General features: G+C 39.6%; 1 protein-coding gene across 3 annotated transcripts; it reads left to right on the forward strand.

Annotated features, from left to right (window-relative positions):
• The first annotated feature begins 4,166 nt into the window (after positions 1-4,166).
• Positions 4,167-17,917, forward strand: mars2 (methionyl-tRNA synthetase 2, mitochondrial). 3 transcript variants are annotated; one of them, XM_073058242.1, is made up of 5 exons: positions 4,167-4,532; positions 11,290-11,624; positions 12,370-13,624; positions 13,732-13,832; positions 15,877-17,917. In XM_073058242.1, exons 1-3 carry the CDS (start codon positions 4,238-4,240, stop codon positions 13,567-13,569), a joined length of 1,830 nt encoding a protein of 609 aa, XP_072914343.1. In that variant the 5' UTR covers positions 4,167-4,237; the 3' UTR covers positions 13,570-13,624; positions 13,732-13,832; positions 15,877-17,917. The 3 variants fall into 3 exon arrangements, with proteins under 3 accessions (XP_072914343.1, XP_072914342.1, XP_072914341.1); XM_073058241.1 differs by having other exon boundaries at positions 12,370-13,832; XM_073058240.1 differs by lacking the exon at positions 13,732-13,832.
• Positions 17,918-18,479: the final 562 nt, after the last annotated feature.

The following is an 18,479-nucleotide window of genomic DNA, read 5'->3' on the forward strand; positions in this document are numbered from 1 at the left end:
ATTCTTTGAGGAGATTACAAATAGGATAGATAAAGGGGATGCAGTGGATGTTATATATTTGGACTTTCAGATGGCCTTTGACAAGATGCCATGCATGAGGCTACTTACCAAGTTAAGAGCTCATGGCATTACAGGAAAGGTAATACCAGTTAGAGCATTGGCTGATTGGTAGGAGGCACCGAGTGGGAATAAAAGAATCCTTTTCTGGTTGGTTGCCAGTGACTAGTAGTGGTTCACAGAGGTCGGTGTTAAGACCACTTCTTTTTATTCTGTATATCATTGATTTAGATTATGGAATAGATGGCTTTGTTGCCAAGTTTGCAGATGATATGTAGATTGATGAAGGGGGCAGGTTGTGTGAGGAAACAGGAAGACTGCAGAAGGACATAGATTAGGAGAATGGGCAAGAAAGTAGCAAATAGATAGATAGATAGATAGATAGATAGATAGATAGATAGATAGATAGATAGATACTTTATTCATCCCCATGGGGAAATTCAACTTTTTTTCCAATGTCCCATACACTTGTTGTAGCAAAACTAATTACATACAATACTTAACTCAGTAAAAAATATGATATGCATCTAAATCACTATCTCAAAAAGCATTAATAATAGCTTTTAAAAAGTTCTTAAGTCCTGGCGGTAGAATTGTAAAGCCTAATGGCATTGGGGAGTATTGACCTCTTCATCCTGTCTGAGGAGCATTGCATCGATAGTAACCTGTTGCTGAAACTGCTTCTCTGTCTCTGGATGGTGCTATGTAGAGGATGTTCAGAGTTATCCATAATTGACCGTAGCCTACTCAGCGCCCTTCGCTCAGCTACCGATGTTAAACTCTCCAGTACTTTGCCCACGACAGAGCCCGCCTTCCTTACCAGCTTATTAAGACGTGAGGCGTCCCTCTTCTTAATGCTTCCTCCCCAACACGCCACCACAAAGAAGAGGGCGCTCTCCACAACTGACCTATAGAACATGTTCAGCATCTCACTACAGACATTGAATGACGCCAACCTTCTTAGGAAGTACAGTCGACTCTGTGCCTTCCTGCACAAGGCATCTGTGTTGGCAGTCCAGTCTAGCTTCTCATCTAACTGTACTCCCAGATACTCCCAGATAAATGAAATACAATGTCAGAAAATGCATGGTCATGCTCTTTGGTAGAAGAAATAAATGTACGGATTATTTTCTAAAGGGGAGAAAATGTGATGCTGAGGCTTTAAACTTAGGCACTGGCGCGGCCTCATCTTGAGTATTGTGAGCAGCTTTGGGCTCTTTATCTAAGAAAAGATATGCTGGCAATGGAGAGGGTTCAGAGGAGATTCACAAGGAATTTTGGATGTCTCTGGGCCTGTACTCACTGGAATTTAGATGGATGAGGGGGGATCTCAGTAAAACCTTTTGAATGTTGAAAGGCCTAGACAGAGTAGATGTGGAAAGGAGGTTGGTTTCCCATGGTGGGGGTGTCTAAGACCAGAGGGCACAGCCTCAGGATAGAGGGGCATCCATTTAAAACAGAGATGCAGAGAAATTTCTTTAGCCAGAGGGTGGCGAATTTGTGGAATTTATTACCACAGGCAACTGTGGAGGACAGGTCACTGGGTGTATTTAAGGCAGGGATTGATAAACTCTTGATTGGCTACAACATCAAAGGTTACGCAGAGGAACTGAGGAAGGAAAAAAAGGATCAACTAGGATTGAATGGCAGAGCAGACCGTATGGGCCAAATGGCCTAATTCTGCTCCTATATCTTATGGACTTAATACAGGAATTTTGTGTTGCTGTTGGACAAAACTCTTGTCAAGTACTGAAAGTATCAGGAGCTTGAAGATTCGTACGGCCAGATTTGGGAACAGCTTCTTTCCAACTGTGATAAGACTGCTGAACAGATCCTGACCCGGATCTGGGCCGTACCTTCCAAATATCCGGACCTGACTTGCACTACCTTACTTTCCCTTTTCTATTATCTAATTATGATTTCTAATTTAAATTTTTATTATTTTTACTTCGATTTGTACTTCAGGGAGCGCGAAGCGCAGAATCAAATATCGCTGTGATGATTGTACGCTCTAGTATCAATTGTTTGGTGACAATAAAAGTAAAGTAATATAAAGTAAGTAAAGTAAAATTGGATCAGAATAGCAAGAGATGCCTTTTCTTGTGTCAATGCTCTAAGTTTATTTTATCACTTGCCAGCAGCTTTTCTCTTCCTGGGCTGAATGTTGATATTTTGAATGAAAAATCAATTGAGACCTGATTTTTTTGGGATATTTATGTGCATTAGGAATTTTGAGGGAATATAAACCAATTCTGTTCTATGACTGGCTGGAAAATTTAAGATAATACATTTTTAGTTTAAAACTGTCGGAGTGGAGAAGCAGTTCTAAATACGAGAAAGTCTGTGGATGCTGGAAATCCAAAGCCATACACACAAAACTGAGGAACTCAACAGGTCAGGCAGCATCAATGGAAATAAGTAAACAGTCGATGTTATGGGACAGGACCCTTCTTCAGGACTGAATAGTTTTAATTTCCTTGTCTGATTTTATTTTGATTGTTGAATTCTCCCCAAGACATTAACTGACTAGCTTTTGCCACAGGGACTAGTAAGTTTTTGTGTGATGGTAATGTGGTTTTAAATAGTTCCACATATGTGTAAGTTGAGGTGGTTCTAGGACTACTACATGTATGCTGCACAATTATGGTTGTTTTAACTTCAGGAATAGGATGAACTTACAAACTCTTACTCTGGTAAGGTGGATGATTACTGTCCTCATCTAATTGTCCTTGATGTCTATTGTTAAAAACAAGGGGAAACTTGCATGTGGACTTACTTCATTTAGCTACTTTCATTCTTCATAATTTTTACTGGGAAAGACAGAAAACAGTTTTAAGTTGCAGTGAAATGGATAAGGGATGGATATAATAGCTGAATATCTCTACCCACCTGACGCCAGTGTTAACATGGTGATATGTTTGTTAGATTAATGACAACAATCAGAGAAAGAAAGGAGAAAATAGAATTAGGAGCAGGGACACAAGGGCAGTTGGAGAATACTGTAGAGTATGCTTAGCAGGTCAGTTCAAGGTAATGGGGGAGGGGTGGGGAATGGATCCTATCTACAGGTCAATAACCTGACCATACAGAAATGATCAGTTCTAAAATAAAGTTTCTACAAGTTGTTGATTTCATTAAGTCTGGGAAAACTACTACATTGTCAGACAGAAGATTAAGTGTTATTCCTCAAGAATAAGACTGGATCTTAAAAAGCGTGCAGGAGGCCAGGAAGATTGGGATAGAGCTCTAAACTGAGAGCCCATATCAGCCTTGTAGGGTGCATTCAGGTGCTCTGCGACGCAGTCACACAATCAACTTTTGTGTCCTCCATAAGGAACCGTTATGAACAGCAAACACTTGTAGATTAGTTTGGAAGTGCCAGTGAATTGCTGCAAACTAGAAGACCAGTTTGGTTCCTTGGATGGTGGGCAAAAAGCACCAGTTTCAGAGAAGTACCGTGAGGATTAGTGAAAAGACCAATGTAGTTGACACAAACGTTGCTGCTGCCAACCAACAGGCTGGTGAAGATAACTATAGTTGGGCTGTGTGCAGGAGGTGCAAATTGAGGGAGATTTACGTTAGAACTGCCTCGTCACGACAAACAGGAAGTCAGTTTTCTGTATGAAACATCAACACAATCATCCACCTCCTCCAACAAGATCCACCATATTAACCTCCCCTTCCATCATTCCAAATACAATTCCCTCTTACAACTTCCTTGCTGAAGCTTGCTCTTTAGTACAAGCCAGCAGTGATCACCTCAATCAACATCAATAAAATTCACACACAAAATGCTGGTAGAACACAGCTGTGTTCCATCAGCATTTTGTGTGTGTGTTGTTTGAATTTATAGCATCTGCAGATTTCCTCGTGTTTGCTCAATAAAATTCATGTTCTTCTACTTGAGTCTCTCTATATTAGATTTACAATTGAGCTGCAAAACGTCAGGTGATTTGAGGACGGGATAAAGAGGTATTTGTTGTTTGCTTCTCAGATGTTTCACACCCACATCCTGGCACACTTCACAACACCGGACACTGGTCTTTCTGCGCATGTGCACAGTGGACATGCTGATTGGTTGTTGCTAGGCATGCGCTTTGCCACCTGAAGTTAAATAAGGTGCTGGCGCTGAGTAAGATGGCGTGTTAAGCGGCAACTGTGGAGTTGATCTGCTGTTTGAATGTGGGGCTTTGTGTCCTTGTGTTTCTCCCGTCAGCTGACGTCTCAGGGGACTAGTCGGCTCCGGCCGGTGCTCCGGAGTGGGGAGGTTATTAGATGCCGCCTGGTTCCGCGCTCAGCATGCCAAGGCCGAGCCCGTTCCGGGCCGGCGGCTGCACCCAGTCCTCTCCTCATCACTACCCCCATTTTCTACGTGAATGCGTCCCCTCATATCGGGCATCTGTACTCGGCAGTGCTGGCTGACGCTTTGTATCGTTTCAAGGTCCTATCGGGGACAGAAGCAAAGTTTACAACAGGTATTGTATTAAAATCAGAAAGTGCAGGAAACGGCCAGGCAGCAGTTGCAAAGGGGGAAGCAGTCAACTTATTAGCTCCAGATCCTTTCACTGGGAAAGCTGGGTATGTAAAAATCAGGAAAATCTAGGTCATTTGAAGTGGAATTTAATGTACAAGCTTGGTGTTTGATGCGTATTTGATTGAAAAGACGAGTCCTAAAGCACTCGAGAAACGTTAACAGTTCCTTTCCTCCCACGGATGCTGCTCGACTCTCTGAGTTGGACCAGGCGATTGTTAGTTGCTCCAATTTTCAGCGTCTCTGCTGACTCCTGTGTCTCTTTGGAAAAATGAGCTTCTGTGCCTTAAACTTAAGATTGAACCTTCGAATAGTGTAAAAGGTGAACGGTAACATAGTGGTTGACGTAAAGCTTTACTGCACCAGCGACGTGGGTTCAATTCCCGTCACTATCTAGAAGGAGTCTGTACCTTTTCCCCATCTTCCTGAAGAAGGGTCTCAGCCTGAAATGTCGACAGTTTACTCTTGGCTGGATCTGTGATTCTTCGTCAGAACTGAGGAGGGAAACAAGTGAGTTTAGTTAGCAACAAAAGTTCATAGTTATTATCAAAGTACATGTATGTCACTATATACAATCCTGGGATTCGGTTTCTTCCAGGCATTCTCAGAAAATCCAGGAAACATCATCAATGGCTGCACACAACAGGGTGGAGAAACAATCAATGTGCAAAAGACAAACTGCAAATACAAAAATCAAGAACACAAGATAAAAAGTTCTTGAAAGTGAGTCCATAAGTTATGGGAACAGTTCAGTGATGGAACAAGTGAAGATGGAACATAGAATAGTACAGCACATTACAGGCCCTTTGGCCCACAATGTTGTGCCGACCCTCAAACTTAAATTCCTCCATATACCTGTCTAGTAGTCTCTTAAACTTCACTAGTGTATCTGCCTCCACCACTGACTCAGGCAGTGCATTCCACGCACCAACCACTCTCTGAGTAAAAAAACCTTTCTCTAATATCCCCCTTGAAATTCCCACCCCTTACCTTAAAGCCATGTCCTCTTGTACTGAGCAGTGGTGCCCTGGGGAAGAGGTGCTGGCTGTCCACTCTGTCTATTCCTCTTAATATCTTGTACACCTCTTATCATGTCTCCTCTCATCCTCCTTCTTTCCAAAGAGTAAAGCCCTAGCTCCCTTAATCTCTGATCATAATCCATATTCTCTAAACCAGGCAGCATCCTGGTAAATCTCCTCTGTACCCTTTCCAATGCTTCCACATCCTTCTTATAGTGAGGTGACCAGAACTGGACACAGTACTCCAAGTGTGGCCTCTAAGTTATCCCCTCTGTGATTCAAGAGCCTGATGGTTGAGGGGTAATAACTTCCTGAACCTAGTGGTGTGGGTTCTAATGCTATTGTACCATCTTCCTGATGGCAGCATTGAGAAGAGAGCATGGCCAGGGTGGTTGGGGGGTCCTTAATGATGGATGCTACTTTCCTGCGACAGTGTTCCATGTAAATGTGCTTAGTGGTGGAGAGGGCTCTACCTGTTATGGACTGGGCCTTTTTTTGTGTAGAATTTTCCATTTAAGGGCTTTTATATTTCCATACCAGGCCACAATGCAGCCAGTCAATATACTCTCCCCTACGAATCTATAGAGGTTTTTCAAAGTTTTAGATGTCATACCGAATTTTCACAAACTTCTAAGAAAGTAGAGGTACTGCTGTGCTTTCTTTGTGATGGCACTTAAGTTAGTTTCTCCTCCTGAAGTCAATAATCAGCTCCTTGGTCATGCTGACATTGAGAGATAGTGGTGACACCACTTGGTCAGGTGTTCTTCTCACCCCCCCCCCCTCCCCCCCAGTAGGCTAACTTGGCCAATGACAGTGGTGTCACCAGCAAACTTAAACATAGCATTGGAGCTGTGCTTGGCCTCACAGTCATAAAAATAGAGTAAAGTAGGGCACTAAGTACACCGCCATGTGGTTCTCTTGTGTTTCATGGAGATTGTGGGGTCGATGTTGTTGCCAATCTGAACCACTGGGGTCTACAGTGTGGAAATTGAGTATCCAATTGCACAAGGCCAAAGTCTTGAAACTTATGGATTAGTTTTGAGGGGATGATGGGATCGAATGTCGAGTTGTAGTTGAGATAAAGGACATCTTGATGTTTATATCTTTGATTGATTGAGACCAAATGGGTTAAGAGAAGTATACAAAGTTGCAAATAGAAGAGTATCACAAACAAGAGAAAATCTGCAGGTGCTGGAAATCCAAGCAACCCACACAAAATGCCAGAGGAACTCAGCAGGCCAGGCAGCATCTGAGTGGTTTGGCCTGAAATGTCGACTGTACTGTTTCCCATTGATCTGCCTGGCCTGCTGAGTTCCTCCAGAATTTTGTGTGTGTTAGAAGAGTATTATGTGTTTATTGTCTGTTAAAGTGTCTATGGTGGTGGGAGAAATGGCTATTTCTAATTTGCTCTTTCTGACTCAGCTTCTGTTTTTATTTGATTTCCAGCATTGGCAGTATTTTGATTTTCTTTAGACAGAGTTAGAATTTTGCTCACCAGCTTGTGGATACCACCTCACCTGAATATTAACAGCATTTTCTGTTTTTATCTCTATAATTATTAGCTACAGGGTGCAATATTAAATAGAAATATAAAGCATTATCAAAATGTGTAATGTTTGTTCCACAAATGAGACTGACTTTGGGTTGCTTGACTTGTAATATATTCAGACATGTTCCTGTTTTAAAAGACTGCCAAGGTGATGGGAGTGTCAGAAATTGAGAATTGATTCAAAAAGTACATTTCCTGCCTTTGGAAGATGCTGTGAGAGTGGAATTGGAATAGTTTTTGAATTGTCACATTAGCTGAGGTAAAGTGCAAAGCTGGTCTTTCATTGTTCGTACAGATTAAATCATTACACATTGAGGAAGAACAAGGTAAAACAATAATAATACAGAATAAAGTATAGCAGCTACAGTGAAAGTGCAGTGTAGGTAAACCATAAGGAATTATTTAATAGTCCCACACAGTGGTTTCAAAGCTATCCTGGAGTCGGTAGTATATGCTTTCAGGCTTTTGTATCTTTTGCCCGATGGGAAGGCAGAAGAGAGCATGTCTGGGGTGGGTGGGGACTTTGATTATGCTGGCTACTTAACTGATGCATCAAGAAAGGGAAGGCTTATTGCCACGATGTGCTGAGCTGTGTCCTCAAATTTCTTGCAGTTATGCATAGCAGTTAAAATACCAAGCTGTTATTCATTCAGATAGGATGTTTTCTATGGTGCTTCGTTTAAAAGTTAGTAAGGATCGACATTTCTTTAGTCTCCTGAGAAAGAAGAGGCATTGGTGTGCATTCTTTTCTGTAGTGTCTATGTGATTGGACCAGGACAGATATTGGTGATGTTTCACTCCTAGGAACCTGAAGCTCTCAACTCAATCAACTTCAACGCTGTTGATATAAACAGGAGAATGTGCACCACCTTCTTTTTCAAAGTCAATTACAAGCTCTTTTGTTTTGCTGAAATTTGAGGAAAAGATTGTTATCATGATACCATGTTCATAAGTTCTTAATTTATTCCTGAACTCCAACTCATCATTGTTTGAGATACAGCCCACAACACTGATACCATCTACAAACTTGTAGATGGAGTCCAAGCAGAATATAGCTATGCTGTTACGAGTGTACAGGAATTAACGTAGGGAGCTGAGGACGCAACCTTGTGGAGCACCAGTGTGTAGGATAATTGTCGGAGGTGAGTAACTGCTGTGCCTTTTCAATGCTGGAACAATGAGGTGTTAGAGAGTGTGTCAGGTACAAGACACCTGCTTTCCAACGTTCTTGCAAGATCAATATTTTTATTATGTGGTTGATTTATGTGTTTGTGATTAGCACTTTAGTGATGGAAGATTTAGTTACGGTGATTCCATTGAATGTGATGAGTAGGATGTTACACTGCCTCGTATTACAGATGGTCAGCTTGTAACATTGTTCATTGTAACTTTATATGAGACTGCAGCTGTAAATGAAATGGATTCAACGCAACGAGCAGAGTTGTAGAGGAAACGTGGTAGATTTTCCGAGGAGAGTTGCTCAGAAAAATCTCTGAATTCAAAATGCCGTTTTTATGTTTTAGGCAAGTGTAATGAGTGCCATAGTACACTTAAATAATAGACACAGTTCTATAGAATTACATTTGCAATGGGATTGCATCTCAACTGATTAAGACCATCAATCACCTTTGCTGTGGCAAAGGAGTTTGCGTCAGTAATCTAAAAGCTTTTAAGGACAGAAACCCCAGGGACTCGAAATTAAAATTTGAGGACTGATCCTCTGGTTTAAAAAAAACTCCAAATACTGATTGAAAACAAATATGCCTTTGTGTTTGCTTTGATAAGTAGTTAATAGCCAGGCTAGTGCCTTCCTTGATTTCTGTCACTGATGAAAATATTTTGACTAAAGATGGCTGATACTGGTTAGATACAGCTCAATTAAAGTAGGTCTGTGGTCTGTAGGGACTGATTACTGCTTGTAGCCGGCAAGGATTGGTGAGTAAATGCTACTTTTTGATATGGTGACATCTTGTCATCACTGATTGATTTGCCATTTGTCATGTTTCATAGTACTGAAACTTAAAAAGCTGTAGATGTTGGAAACATGGAAGAAAACTGAAAATGCTTGATGTACTTTGTAGGCCAAGCTATATCTGTGGAAAGAATTGATATTAGTTTATTATTGACATGTACCAGAATATAGTGGAAACTTACATACTGCTCAGACATGTCACACATCAATGCACTGTGTAATGATCTTACAAGGTAAACCAATAACAATGCAGAATAATGTATAACAGCTACAGAGAAGTGCAGTGCAGGTAAACAAGGTGCAAGATCTTAATGAGGTAGATGGAGTCCAATTTATTGTACTTGGGAACTATTTAATAGTCTTATAACAACAGGGTAGAATCTGTCCTAGACCCTGTTGTGTGTGCTTTCAGGCTTTTGTGTCTTCTGCCTGATGGAAAAAGTGAGAAGAGAGAATGTCTGAGGTGCATGGCGACTTTCATTATGCTGGCTGCTTTTCTGATGCAGTGAGAAATATAGACAGTCCATGGAGGGGTTTCTGAGATGTGCCGAGCTGCATCCTCTATTCTCCACAGTTTCTGGTCACGTACAGAGCAATTGCCATGCCACTTTCATGGTTCATCAATTAAAAATTGATAAGGATCATTGGGGTCAGATCAGGTTTCTTTAGCTTCCTGAGAAGTAGAGGTGTTTCTGTGCATTCTTGGCCACGATGGTAACATGGTTGGACCAGGGCAGAGTATTGGTAATGTTCACTCCTTGGGAGCTTGAAGCACTTAACTCTTATCAACATCTCCAGCTCTTTTGTTGACGGTGGAAAGGTTGTTGTCGTGACACCATTTTATCCACCTCTTTTTCTGTACTCCAGTTCATTGTTGTATGAACTCCAGTTGTATGTTGTATGTTCATTGGCTATGCAAACATCAGTATACAGGGAGTGGAATAGGGGACTGAGAATGCAACCTTATGGGGCACCAGTGTGTAGAATAATTATCACAGACGTGTTGTTGCCTATCCTGACTGATTGTGGTCTAATGCTCAGGAAGTCAAGGATCCATTTGCAGAGGGGGGTGTTGACTCCCAGGGCATGGAGTTCACTAATGAGTTTGCTTAGAATTATATTATTAATGGTGAATCTGTAGTCAATAAACAATAGGATAACAATTAATTTTACTGCCCAGATGCTTCAGAGATGAGGTAGGGCCAAGAAGATGCTAGTCAGAGACCGGTTTCAGTGGTAGGTGAATTTCAGTGGGTTGATGATGTCTAGGTTGCTGCAGTTAATACGTGCCATGACCAACCTCCAAGCACTTCATGATGCTAGATGTCAGCCATTGAGTGGTAGTCATTTGGGCACATTATCTTGTTATTCGTAGATGGGAACGACAGGTGGAAACAGGGAAGTTTAAAAATGTTTGCAAATACTTCCATCAGCTGATCTACACAAGATCTAAAGACATGATCAGGGATACTTTCTGTGGGTTCACTCTCGGGAAGACTGATCTTGCATCTGCAAAAGTATCTGTGGGACCAGGTGCACTGGAGGCTGTTGGATGGGTAGTGGTATACCCATTCCCTTCTGTTCAAGATGTGTACAGAATTCATTAAGCTTATTATGAAGGGAAGTGCTGTTGTTGGCAATACTGCACTACTTTGATTTGTAGCCTGTTAAAGTATGTAAGCCCTGCCACAAATGATGGCTGGTCTGGAACTCAATTTAGATTTTGTACTTAGCATCTTTGATTGCTTTATTGAGTTCGTTTCTCTATTTCATATAAAGATCGGGGCACCTGATTTGAATGCTGCAGATCTGGACAACTTTAGGGAGTGGATTTCCTGGTCCATTCATTGCTTTTGGTTTGGGAAACACACATTGTCCTCTTTGGTACATAGCCCTCAACACAATTGTTGATAGTCAGTGATGGTAGTGATGCTGAAATGATCATTGCTCCAGATCAAGCCTACTGAATGTTCTCAATATTTTTAATTTTTGTGTAGAACAAGTTGGCTAAAATTAAATGTTCTGCAATTGTGTATTTTAAAAATCTATCATTTACCCTAGAGCATCTGTGTTACTGCAGTCAACTAAGCCATGAGTGCTTTCTCATTTAATCAAAGTATTTGTATATTTCTTGCATGATCAGCTATTTCATTTGTTTCAGGAACAGATGAGCATGGCCTGAAGATTCAACAAGCTGCATATGCTGCAGCTAAGAGCCCATTGGATTTCTGTACAAGTGTATCTGAGGAGTTCAAGAAATTGTTCACTAAGTCCCTAGTTTCATATACAGATTATATTCGAACTACAGAGGAGCGTCACAAAACCGCTGTCCAACATTTTTGGCGTGCTTTGCATGAAAAAGGCTACCTTTACCAAGCAACATATGAGGGATGGTACTCCACTCCAGATGAGACTTTCTTTTCTGATTCACAAGTTTTAGAAAGAAAAGATGCACATGGAAATGTTATTAAAGTATCTTTGGAAAGTGGTCACAAGGTAATTCCATGCTTCACATTGGGGAGTTTAAATCTTCCATTAACTATTGATCAGAAACATTAGATGGGATTAGTGCACTGAGCTAATTTTGAAAATGGAAAGGAGCAATACACTTGATTGTTCATTATGCTGCTTTGTACAGTATCCTGATTTTCCTTAGTGGAGAAATTCATTTGCTTTGTTATAAAAATAGAAAAGTTTAGTAATACTTTGGTTAAGTGGCACGTGTGGAGAACCATAATGTTTCAGATAATTACTCTTTGATCAGCTTGCTGTTAACGTTGCATTGACCTGTTACATCAACTGTTTCTCTTTCTGACCGGCAAAGTTAATTCACCATTTTGCATTTTTATTTTGGATTTCCAACAGCCACAGTATTTTGTTCACTTTAGTGTTATCTAAAGGTTGAAAGAAAATTGTATTCCTTTATCTCTTAACTTTTGGCTACACAAAGTGATGTGACTTGTACAGCAAGACTGCTGAAAGTGACCTCTCTCTAACTTCGCAAACTATGGTATCTTGATTCAACTTCAAAAGATCATCTGCTATATCAAGATATTACCAATATCCTATTTGACACTGAGTCATGCCTGATAATAGCTTAACTGTTTTAGTAATTCTCACTCTGGCAAGTTTACTGTACTTCACAAGAAGTACCTACTAATTGCACTCTGGCTTTCACGTAGAGAAAAATGATGCTTTGACTGTACATTGGATTATTCTAAATTTTATTTTTAACTTACAGGTAGAATGGACTAAAGAAGAAAATTACATGTTCAAGCTATCTGAATTTAAACCAAAGTTATTAAAATGGTTAAAGAAGAATCCACAAGTAATTCTGCCTGAAAAATTCTATCATTTTGTTCTCCATTGGCTAGAGGAAGACGTTCCAGATATATCAGTGTCACGTCAAAGAAGCCGTTTGAAGTGGGGCATTCCAGTTCCTGGAGATCCAACACAAACAATTTATGTATGGTTGGATGCTTTAGTTAATTACTTGACTGTAGCAGGTTATCCAGAGGTTCAAAATCTGCCTGCCATGCATCATGTTATTGGAAAAGATATTCTCAAATTCCATGCTGTTTATTGGCCTGCTTTCCTAATGGCAGCTGGTTTGCCGTTACCAAAACAAATCTATGTTCATTCTCATTGGACAGTCAATGGTCAGAAGATGTCTAAGAGCCTTGGAAATGTTGTTGATCCCACCGAAAGATTTTCGGTATACACTGTTGATGGCTTCAGATATTTTTTGCTGCGGCAAGGTGTGCCAGATGCAGACTGTGACTATTATGATGATAAGGTGGTGAAGGTTCTAAATGCAGAGCTTACAGATGCTTTAGGAGGCCTCCTTAACCGTTCTACAAGTAAAAGCATGAATCCTGATCAAATCTACTCAACATTTTCAAATCACTGTTTTCCTGAAAGGCATCCAGAAGACTACAGTCCCCTGATGAGCAGAGCAACAGCTGAAGATTACAAAATGATTAAGTTGGTTGAACAACTGCCTTTGAATGTTAAGGTCTGCTTTGAAAATCTACAAATTTATAAGGCCTTAGAAGCCATTAATTTTTGTGTCCGATTAACCAATGGCTTTTTCCATAGACACGTACCCTGGAAGCTTGACCGTAAAATTACTGAGGAGCGTTGCTGGCTGGAAACAATACTTTACGTCACTTTCGAGTGTCTCCGTGTCTATGGGATTTTATTGCAGCCGGTGATCCCAGCAATTGCTGATCAGCTGCTTTCACGGCTAGCTGTTGGCCCGCATGAGCGAGACTGGGGTCATTTGAACTTCTTGGCCAGATACCATAACAATGTATGCATTTTTGAAGGAAGAAAATTGGGGCCTGATACAGGACTTCTGTTTAGCAGATTAGAGAGGATGGATAAAACACCAAGCAAAGTACAAGGCAGTCGGAAGAAGATAAACAACGTTCTGAAGTGAATTCGAAGAACTAAATCTCCCAGATTCTTAGTGAATAATGAATCCTGAAAATGCTGTATGTATATTAAGCAATTAAATAGTGTAAATATTGTAACAAAGTTTCTAGAATGAGATGTTTTATACATTTGCCAACTATAAATATAATTTTTCCTCCTTTCTTAGATAATGACATCAGGTCTGACCCAAAATATTTGTGAACGTGGGTTTGTGACCATTCACCACAAGCTGCATGAAACTGGCCTGGAATGATTCATCTTTAAAATGTTAGATGTTTTTGTCAGTCTAATATAATTGTTGATATTGAAAACACCTTTTAAGTCTCTGCTATTCTTACTTTTTAACCATCCACAGCAATGGTATATTTTTGTAGAGCCCGGTATATTTTATAAACCTGATTTGTACTCCTTGGTTAGCATGCAACTTATTCTGTGTATGGTCTTGTGTCCAGAACAGTGCATGTATTGTATAGTTTAAAAAAATAACTACCTTTTTCCCTTTCTTGATTTCCTTGTTATTGTCTAGCACTTGCAGGTTGTTGTTCAAATAGAGGTAGATGACCCTGTCCTTGACCCTGCTAGCTTAGTATGGTTCGCACTAAAACTGAATTGCTTCAGAGATGCATTCTCACCCTTGACAATGATACATCATTTCAATAGAATTGAATTGACCTTATGACCTCCATCTTTCATATACGTACATGAGGAATAAAAATCTTTACGTTACATATGTCTAAATGTGTAATTTATAGTAATTTATAATAAGTAGTATGTACAACAGGATGGTCACTATAACATAGATATACAGTTGTGTCAGCATGAATAATCATTGTGTCATGTTGTATGATGTGGCCAGCCATGGTCTTGCATCAGTCTTTAATCTGCTTATTCTTTTTCTATCAATGCTCATGATTGTTCATGACAATTTTTTCTACAGCAGTGGTTTGCCATTGCCGCCTTCTGGGGGGCAGTGTCTTTTACAAGACAGGCAACCTAGCCATTATCAATACTCCTCTGAGATTGCCTGCCTGGTGTCAATACTCGCATAACCAGGACTTGTGATACGCTTCAGCTGTTCATACAACCATTCACCACCTGATCCCATGGCATCACATGACCCGGTTGGGGGGGGGGGGGCTGAGGAGGTGCTACGCCTTGCCCAAGGGTGACCTGCAGGCTAGCAGAGGGAAGGAGCGCCTTACACCTCCTTCGATAGAGACGCATCTCCACCCTGCCACCCATTGTCACTATAATCCTGTTCTAATTTTGCCAGTTTTAACAAACTTACGATGTTACATAAAACAAAGTGAAATAGAATAAAGCTGGGCATTCTTTCAAGGAATACACTATTAAATTTTGAATGCCCCAATGCAGGGTTTCAACCCAAAATATAGACAATTACTTTCCTCCAACAGATGCTGAATTCCTGCAGATTCCAGCATCTGCACTCTTATTTAGAATATTCATTCTATAGCCAGATTGTAAATTGGAGATAATTGAAGTTCATTAACAAGGAGCACAGTTACAGATAGTGTCTGCTAGTCATTCTTGTAGTTAATATAACATGGAAGAAGATCCATAACTGGAGCTGATGAGAGGTGAAAACATAAGCCCCTTTTTGTGATATGCTGAATCAATGTTTAATAGTTTCAAATTTGATATTTATAATTTTGAACCTATTGGATTGTAATTAGATATTTGAAAACTGCAAATTGGCTTTTGAAAGACAGTGCTGCTAATACTTTACCTTTTAAGTCCTCTTAATCTGCCCATCATTGATATTTTGGGTTAATGACCTTTTCAACAGCCATTTGAGCTAGGATCTGGATTGGATGTGAACACATTAGCACCATTGTAGTGCTATTTTAAACCATTGCCCATATAACAATTTTATTTTGTATTGGACAAAGCCTATTTTTCTTTGATTCTTATATCTATGAATATTGTGCTACTGAAGTAGTCTCATTCATGCCAAGTAACAACTAGTTTGTGATCTCCAAGAATAAGAATTGTTGATTCAGGTTTTTTTTTACTTTAAATGTGGAATTATTTTTTACAAATTGGTTTTATATTTGCAATAGTAGATCTGGTTTTGTGTTTTTTCAAAGTTCATTTATGAAGCCTCTAAAAGATCTAAATGTTTTTGTGCTGTAACTATCAGTTCCAATTATTAAACTATTTAATTTAAAAATACAAAGGGAAAATAGTAAACCTTGGGTTTTCAGTGACTGTGCACTTGGGTGAAGATTCTGTTAGATTGTATATCGTACCAGTATAATACCAATCCCATATTCTACATTTTGCTTTTCAGATTTCAAGCCTCAATCTTGGATTGCTTCAAGGTGACTGTTTACTACTCTAGAAGACAATGGTCCATAAACTATTTGTACAAGAAATAAAGATCTGTTTTGAATGTAAAGTATCATTAAGATCGTGGTTGGATTTTTGAACCCATGAAAAGGTGAATGGAAGGGTTGAGGGAAACTGTACTCTGTAATTGTATTGTAGATCCTGCAGTTTCATCAGAATTGAAACTACCTGCTTTGTGAACTGCATCATAAAGAGTCATACAATATCTATTTTTAAAAATCCCCATTGGCTCACCATGCCTATCTGCAATAACCTCAGATTTGTATTGCTTGTTCATGTCATCCCTCAGTTGCCTTTGTTCCAGAGGAAACAGATTAAGTCTATCTAAATAATATCTCATTATAACTCAAGTCCATTAATGCAGCCAACATTTTTATGAAACTTTTCTGCATCCTCTCTAGTATGATATTGTTTTTTGAGTGTGGCTACCAGCAGTAAATATAATACTCCAAATGCAGCCTAACCAAATTCTTGTGCATCTGTAACATGATGTCCCAACTCTTGTATTCTGTACCTCAGCTGATGAATGCAAGCATTCCATACACCACCTTCCCTGTCCTTTCTACTTGTGTTGCTATTTTCAGGGAACCATGTGCTTATTCTAGGTCTTCCTGCTCAATACACTCGACATAACTTTCTCGACGAGTCTATCACAGGGGATTTTGCCAAGGTCATAAAGACCCAGTAGCCCACTGAGTTCATGCTCACTGTGTTGATCCCACTTTTATACTCTCCATATTCTCATCAACTTTCCCTCCCCATCCTACCACATGTGCACTCCACTTTACAACAGTCAATTAATTGGCTGATTTGCATGCATTTGGAGGAAATGTGCTGTTACCTGCAAGCTGTAAACAGACTGAAGTCTGGTGCTAAGAGACAATGGATCTTTAGATGGTCACATTGAAATACAGAACAGAAATAGCTCATTTGGCCCTGTCTGTAATAAATACTCCCTAACTTCTGTTTTTATTTTTTTTAAATAGGAGTGAGGAAAAAATGGATAGTCTAAACATGTTTTAGAATATTTTCAGTGTTTCTCATTTCTGTGACAAATTCTGTGTTTAACTCCATTAATGTTGCCTGACCTATTTAAATAGCTTGTAAATGAAGGTTAACAAATCATGCCACATGAAAAAACTTCCTCCTGTGACTCTCAAGTTGTGATAGGTACAGTGTAAGAAAGACACATGAAAGGCTGAGAGTTTTGCCAGTTTAGGTTTGTCAGTTTGATCACAATGATAGGGTCAATAAAGTCAAAATAAGGCTATGCAGTTGTGTATATTCCGGTACAGCCTGAAGAAAGTGATGTTTGCAGCACATGAAATGGGAGCATGCGATCACTCAAGCCGGATCTGCCATTCAGCTAGTTTGATTGTGCTTGATAGGATCTTGATCTTAAATGCACTTCCCTGCATGGATTTCTTAATTAACTACATTCTAATGCAAAATTATGATTGTTGCCTTGTAAATGTATTCATTGACCCAGTGTGTACAACTCAACCCCCCCCCCCACTAATAATACAGCTCAGTTCCAGATTCCCAACGCAAGGGGGAAACGTCTCGCTATCTGCAATTTCGTGTCCCTACAAAATTTTATGATTCAATATAAAGGAATCAAAGGTTGGTATAACTATTGGAATGATGTTTGAACATTAACCTTCGAGTTGAAGAAAGCAGTAGCAATGACACAAGTGATTTGGTTAACGTTCATTGTGAAAAGTATTACAAAATAACTAAGTAAAAGAAAACACAAGGTCGAGCACTGTAGGAAAATGTAAATTTATTTTTTCATACTAAAATTAATATATTGCATAAATGAATTAAATTGAACATAGACATAATTTAGAGCAAACTTAACGCAGAATGATTTTTGGATGAGGAGATGACGGGGCTGAATAGCCCTGTAGACATTCACCTTATGATTGTACATTGTCAATTCTATGTAGGTTCCTCAATAAATACTTTTGTTCCTTTTCCTACACGTTTTGTTTCTGAAAATACTGTATGTATAGATAATTTTACTAAGATATATTGTTTGAATTAATTTAATCCAGTTCTCTTCATTGTAGAAAAGAACCTTTCTGATTCATGTTGGTCTTTATTATCACTTAAGAAATTAGATTGAAAGTTGTTTGATGTCTTTTCTAGTAGGCACGCGTAAAGGAGAACAAAATAATTGTTACTCTGGATCTGATGCAGCACAAAATACACAATAAGATAAAGAACACAATACAGTAAATATAAATACATAAGATAGCTTGTATACATTGATTGTATGTTCATAAAATGACTGTAGGCACAGGAAGGGTGACGGACAGGAAATGATGATGTAGTGGTGGATGGGTAGGGTAGCTGGTGGAGGTGTTGATCAACGTGGGAAAGGTAACCGTTTTTGAGTCTGGTGGTCCTGGCGAGGATGCTACTTCGCCACCACCCTGATGGGCGTGGGACAAGCTGTCCACGAACAGGGTGGGTGGCTTGCTGTACCTTCAGAAATACATAGTTGTTGGAAATAAAATGAACAATGGGTGTTTTGTGGAT

This window comes from Hemitrygon akajei, chromosome 10, assembly GCF_048418815.1.
Source record: "Hemitrygon akajei chromosome 10, sHemAka1.3, whole genome shotgun sequence".
Taxonomy (NCBI): Eukaryota; Metazoa; Chordata; class Chondrichthyes; order Myliobatiformes; family Dasyatidae; genus Hemitrygon; species Hemitrygon akajei.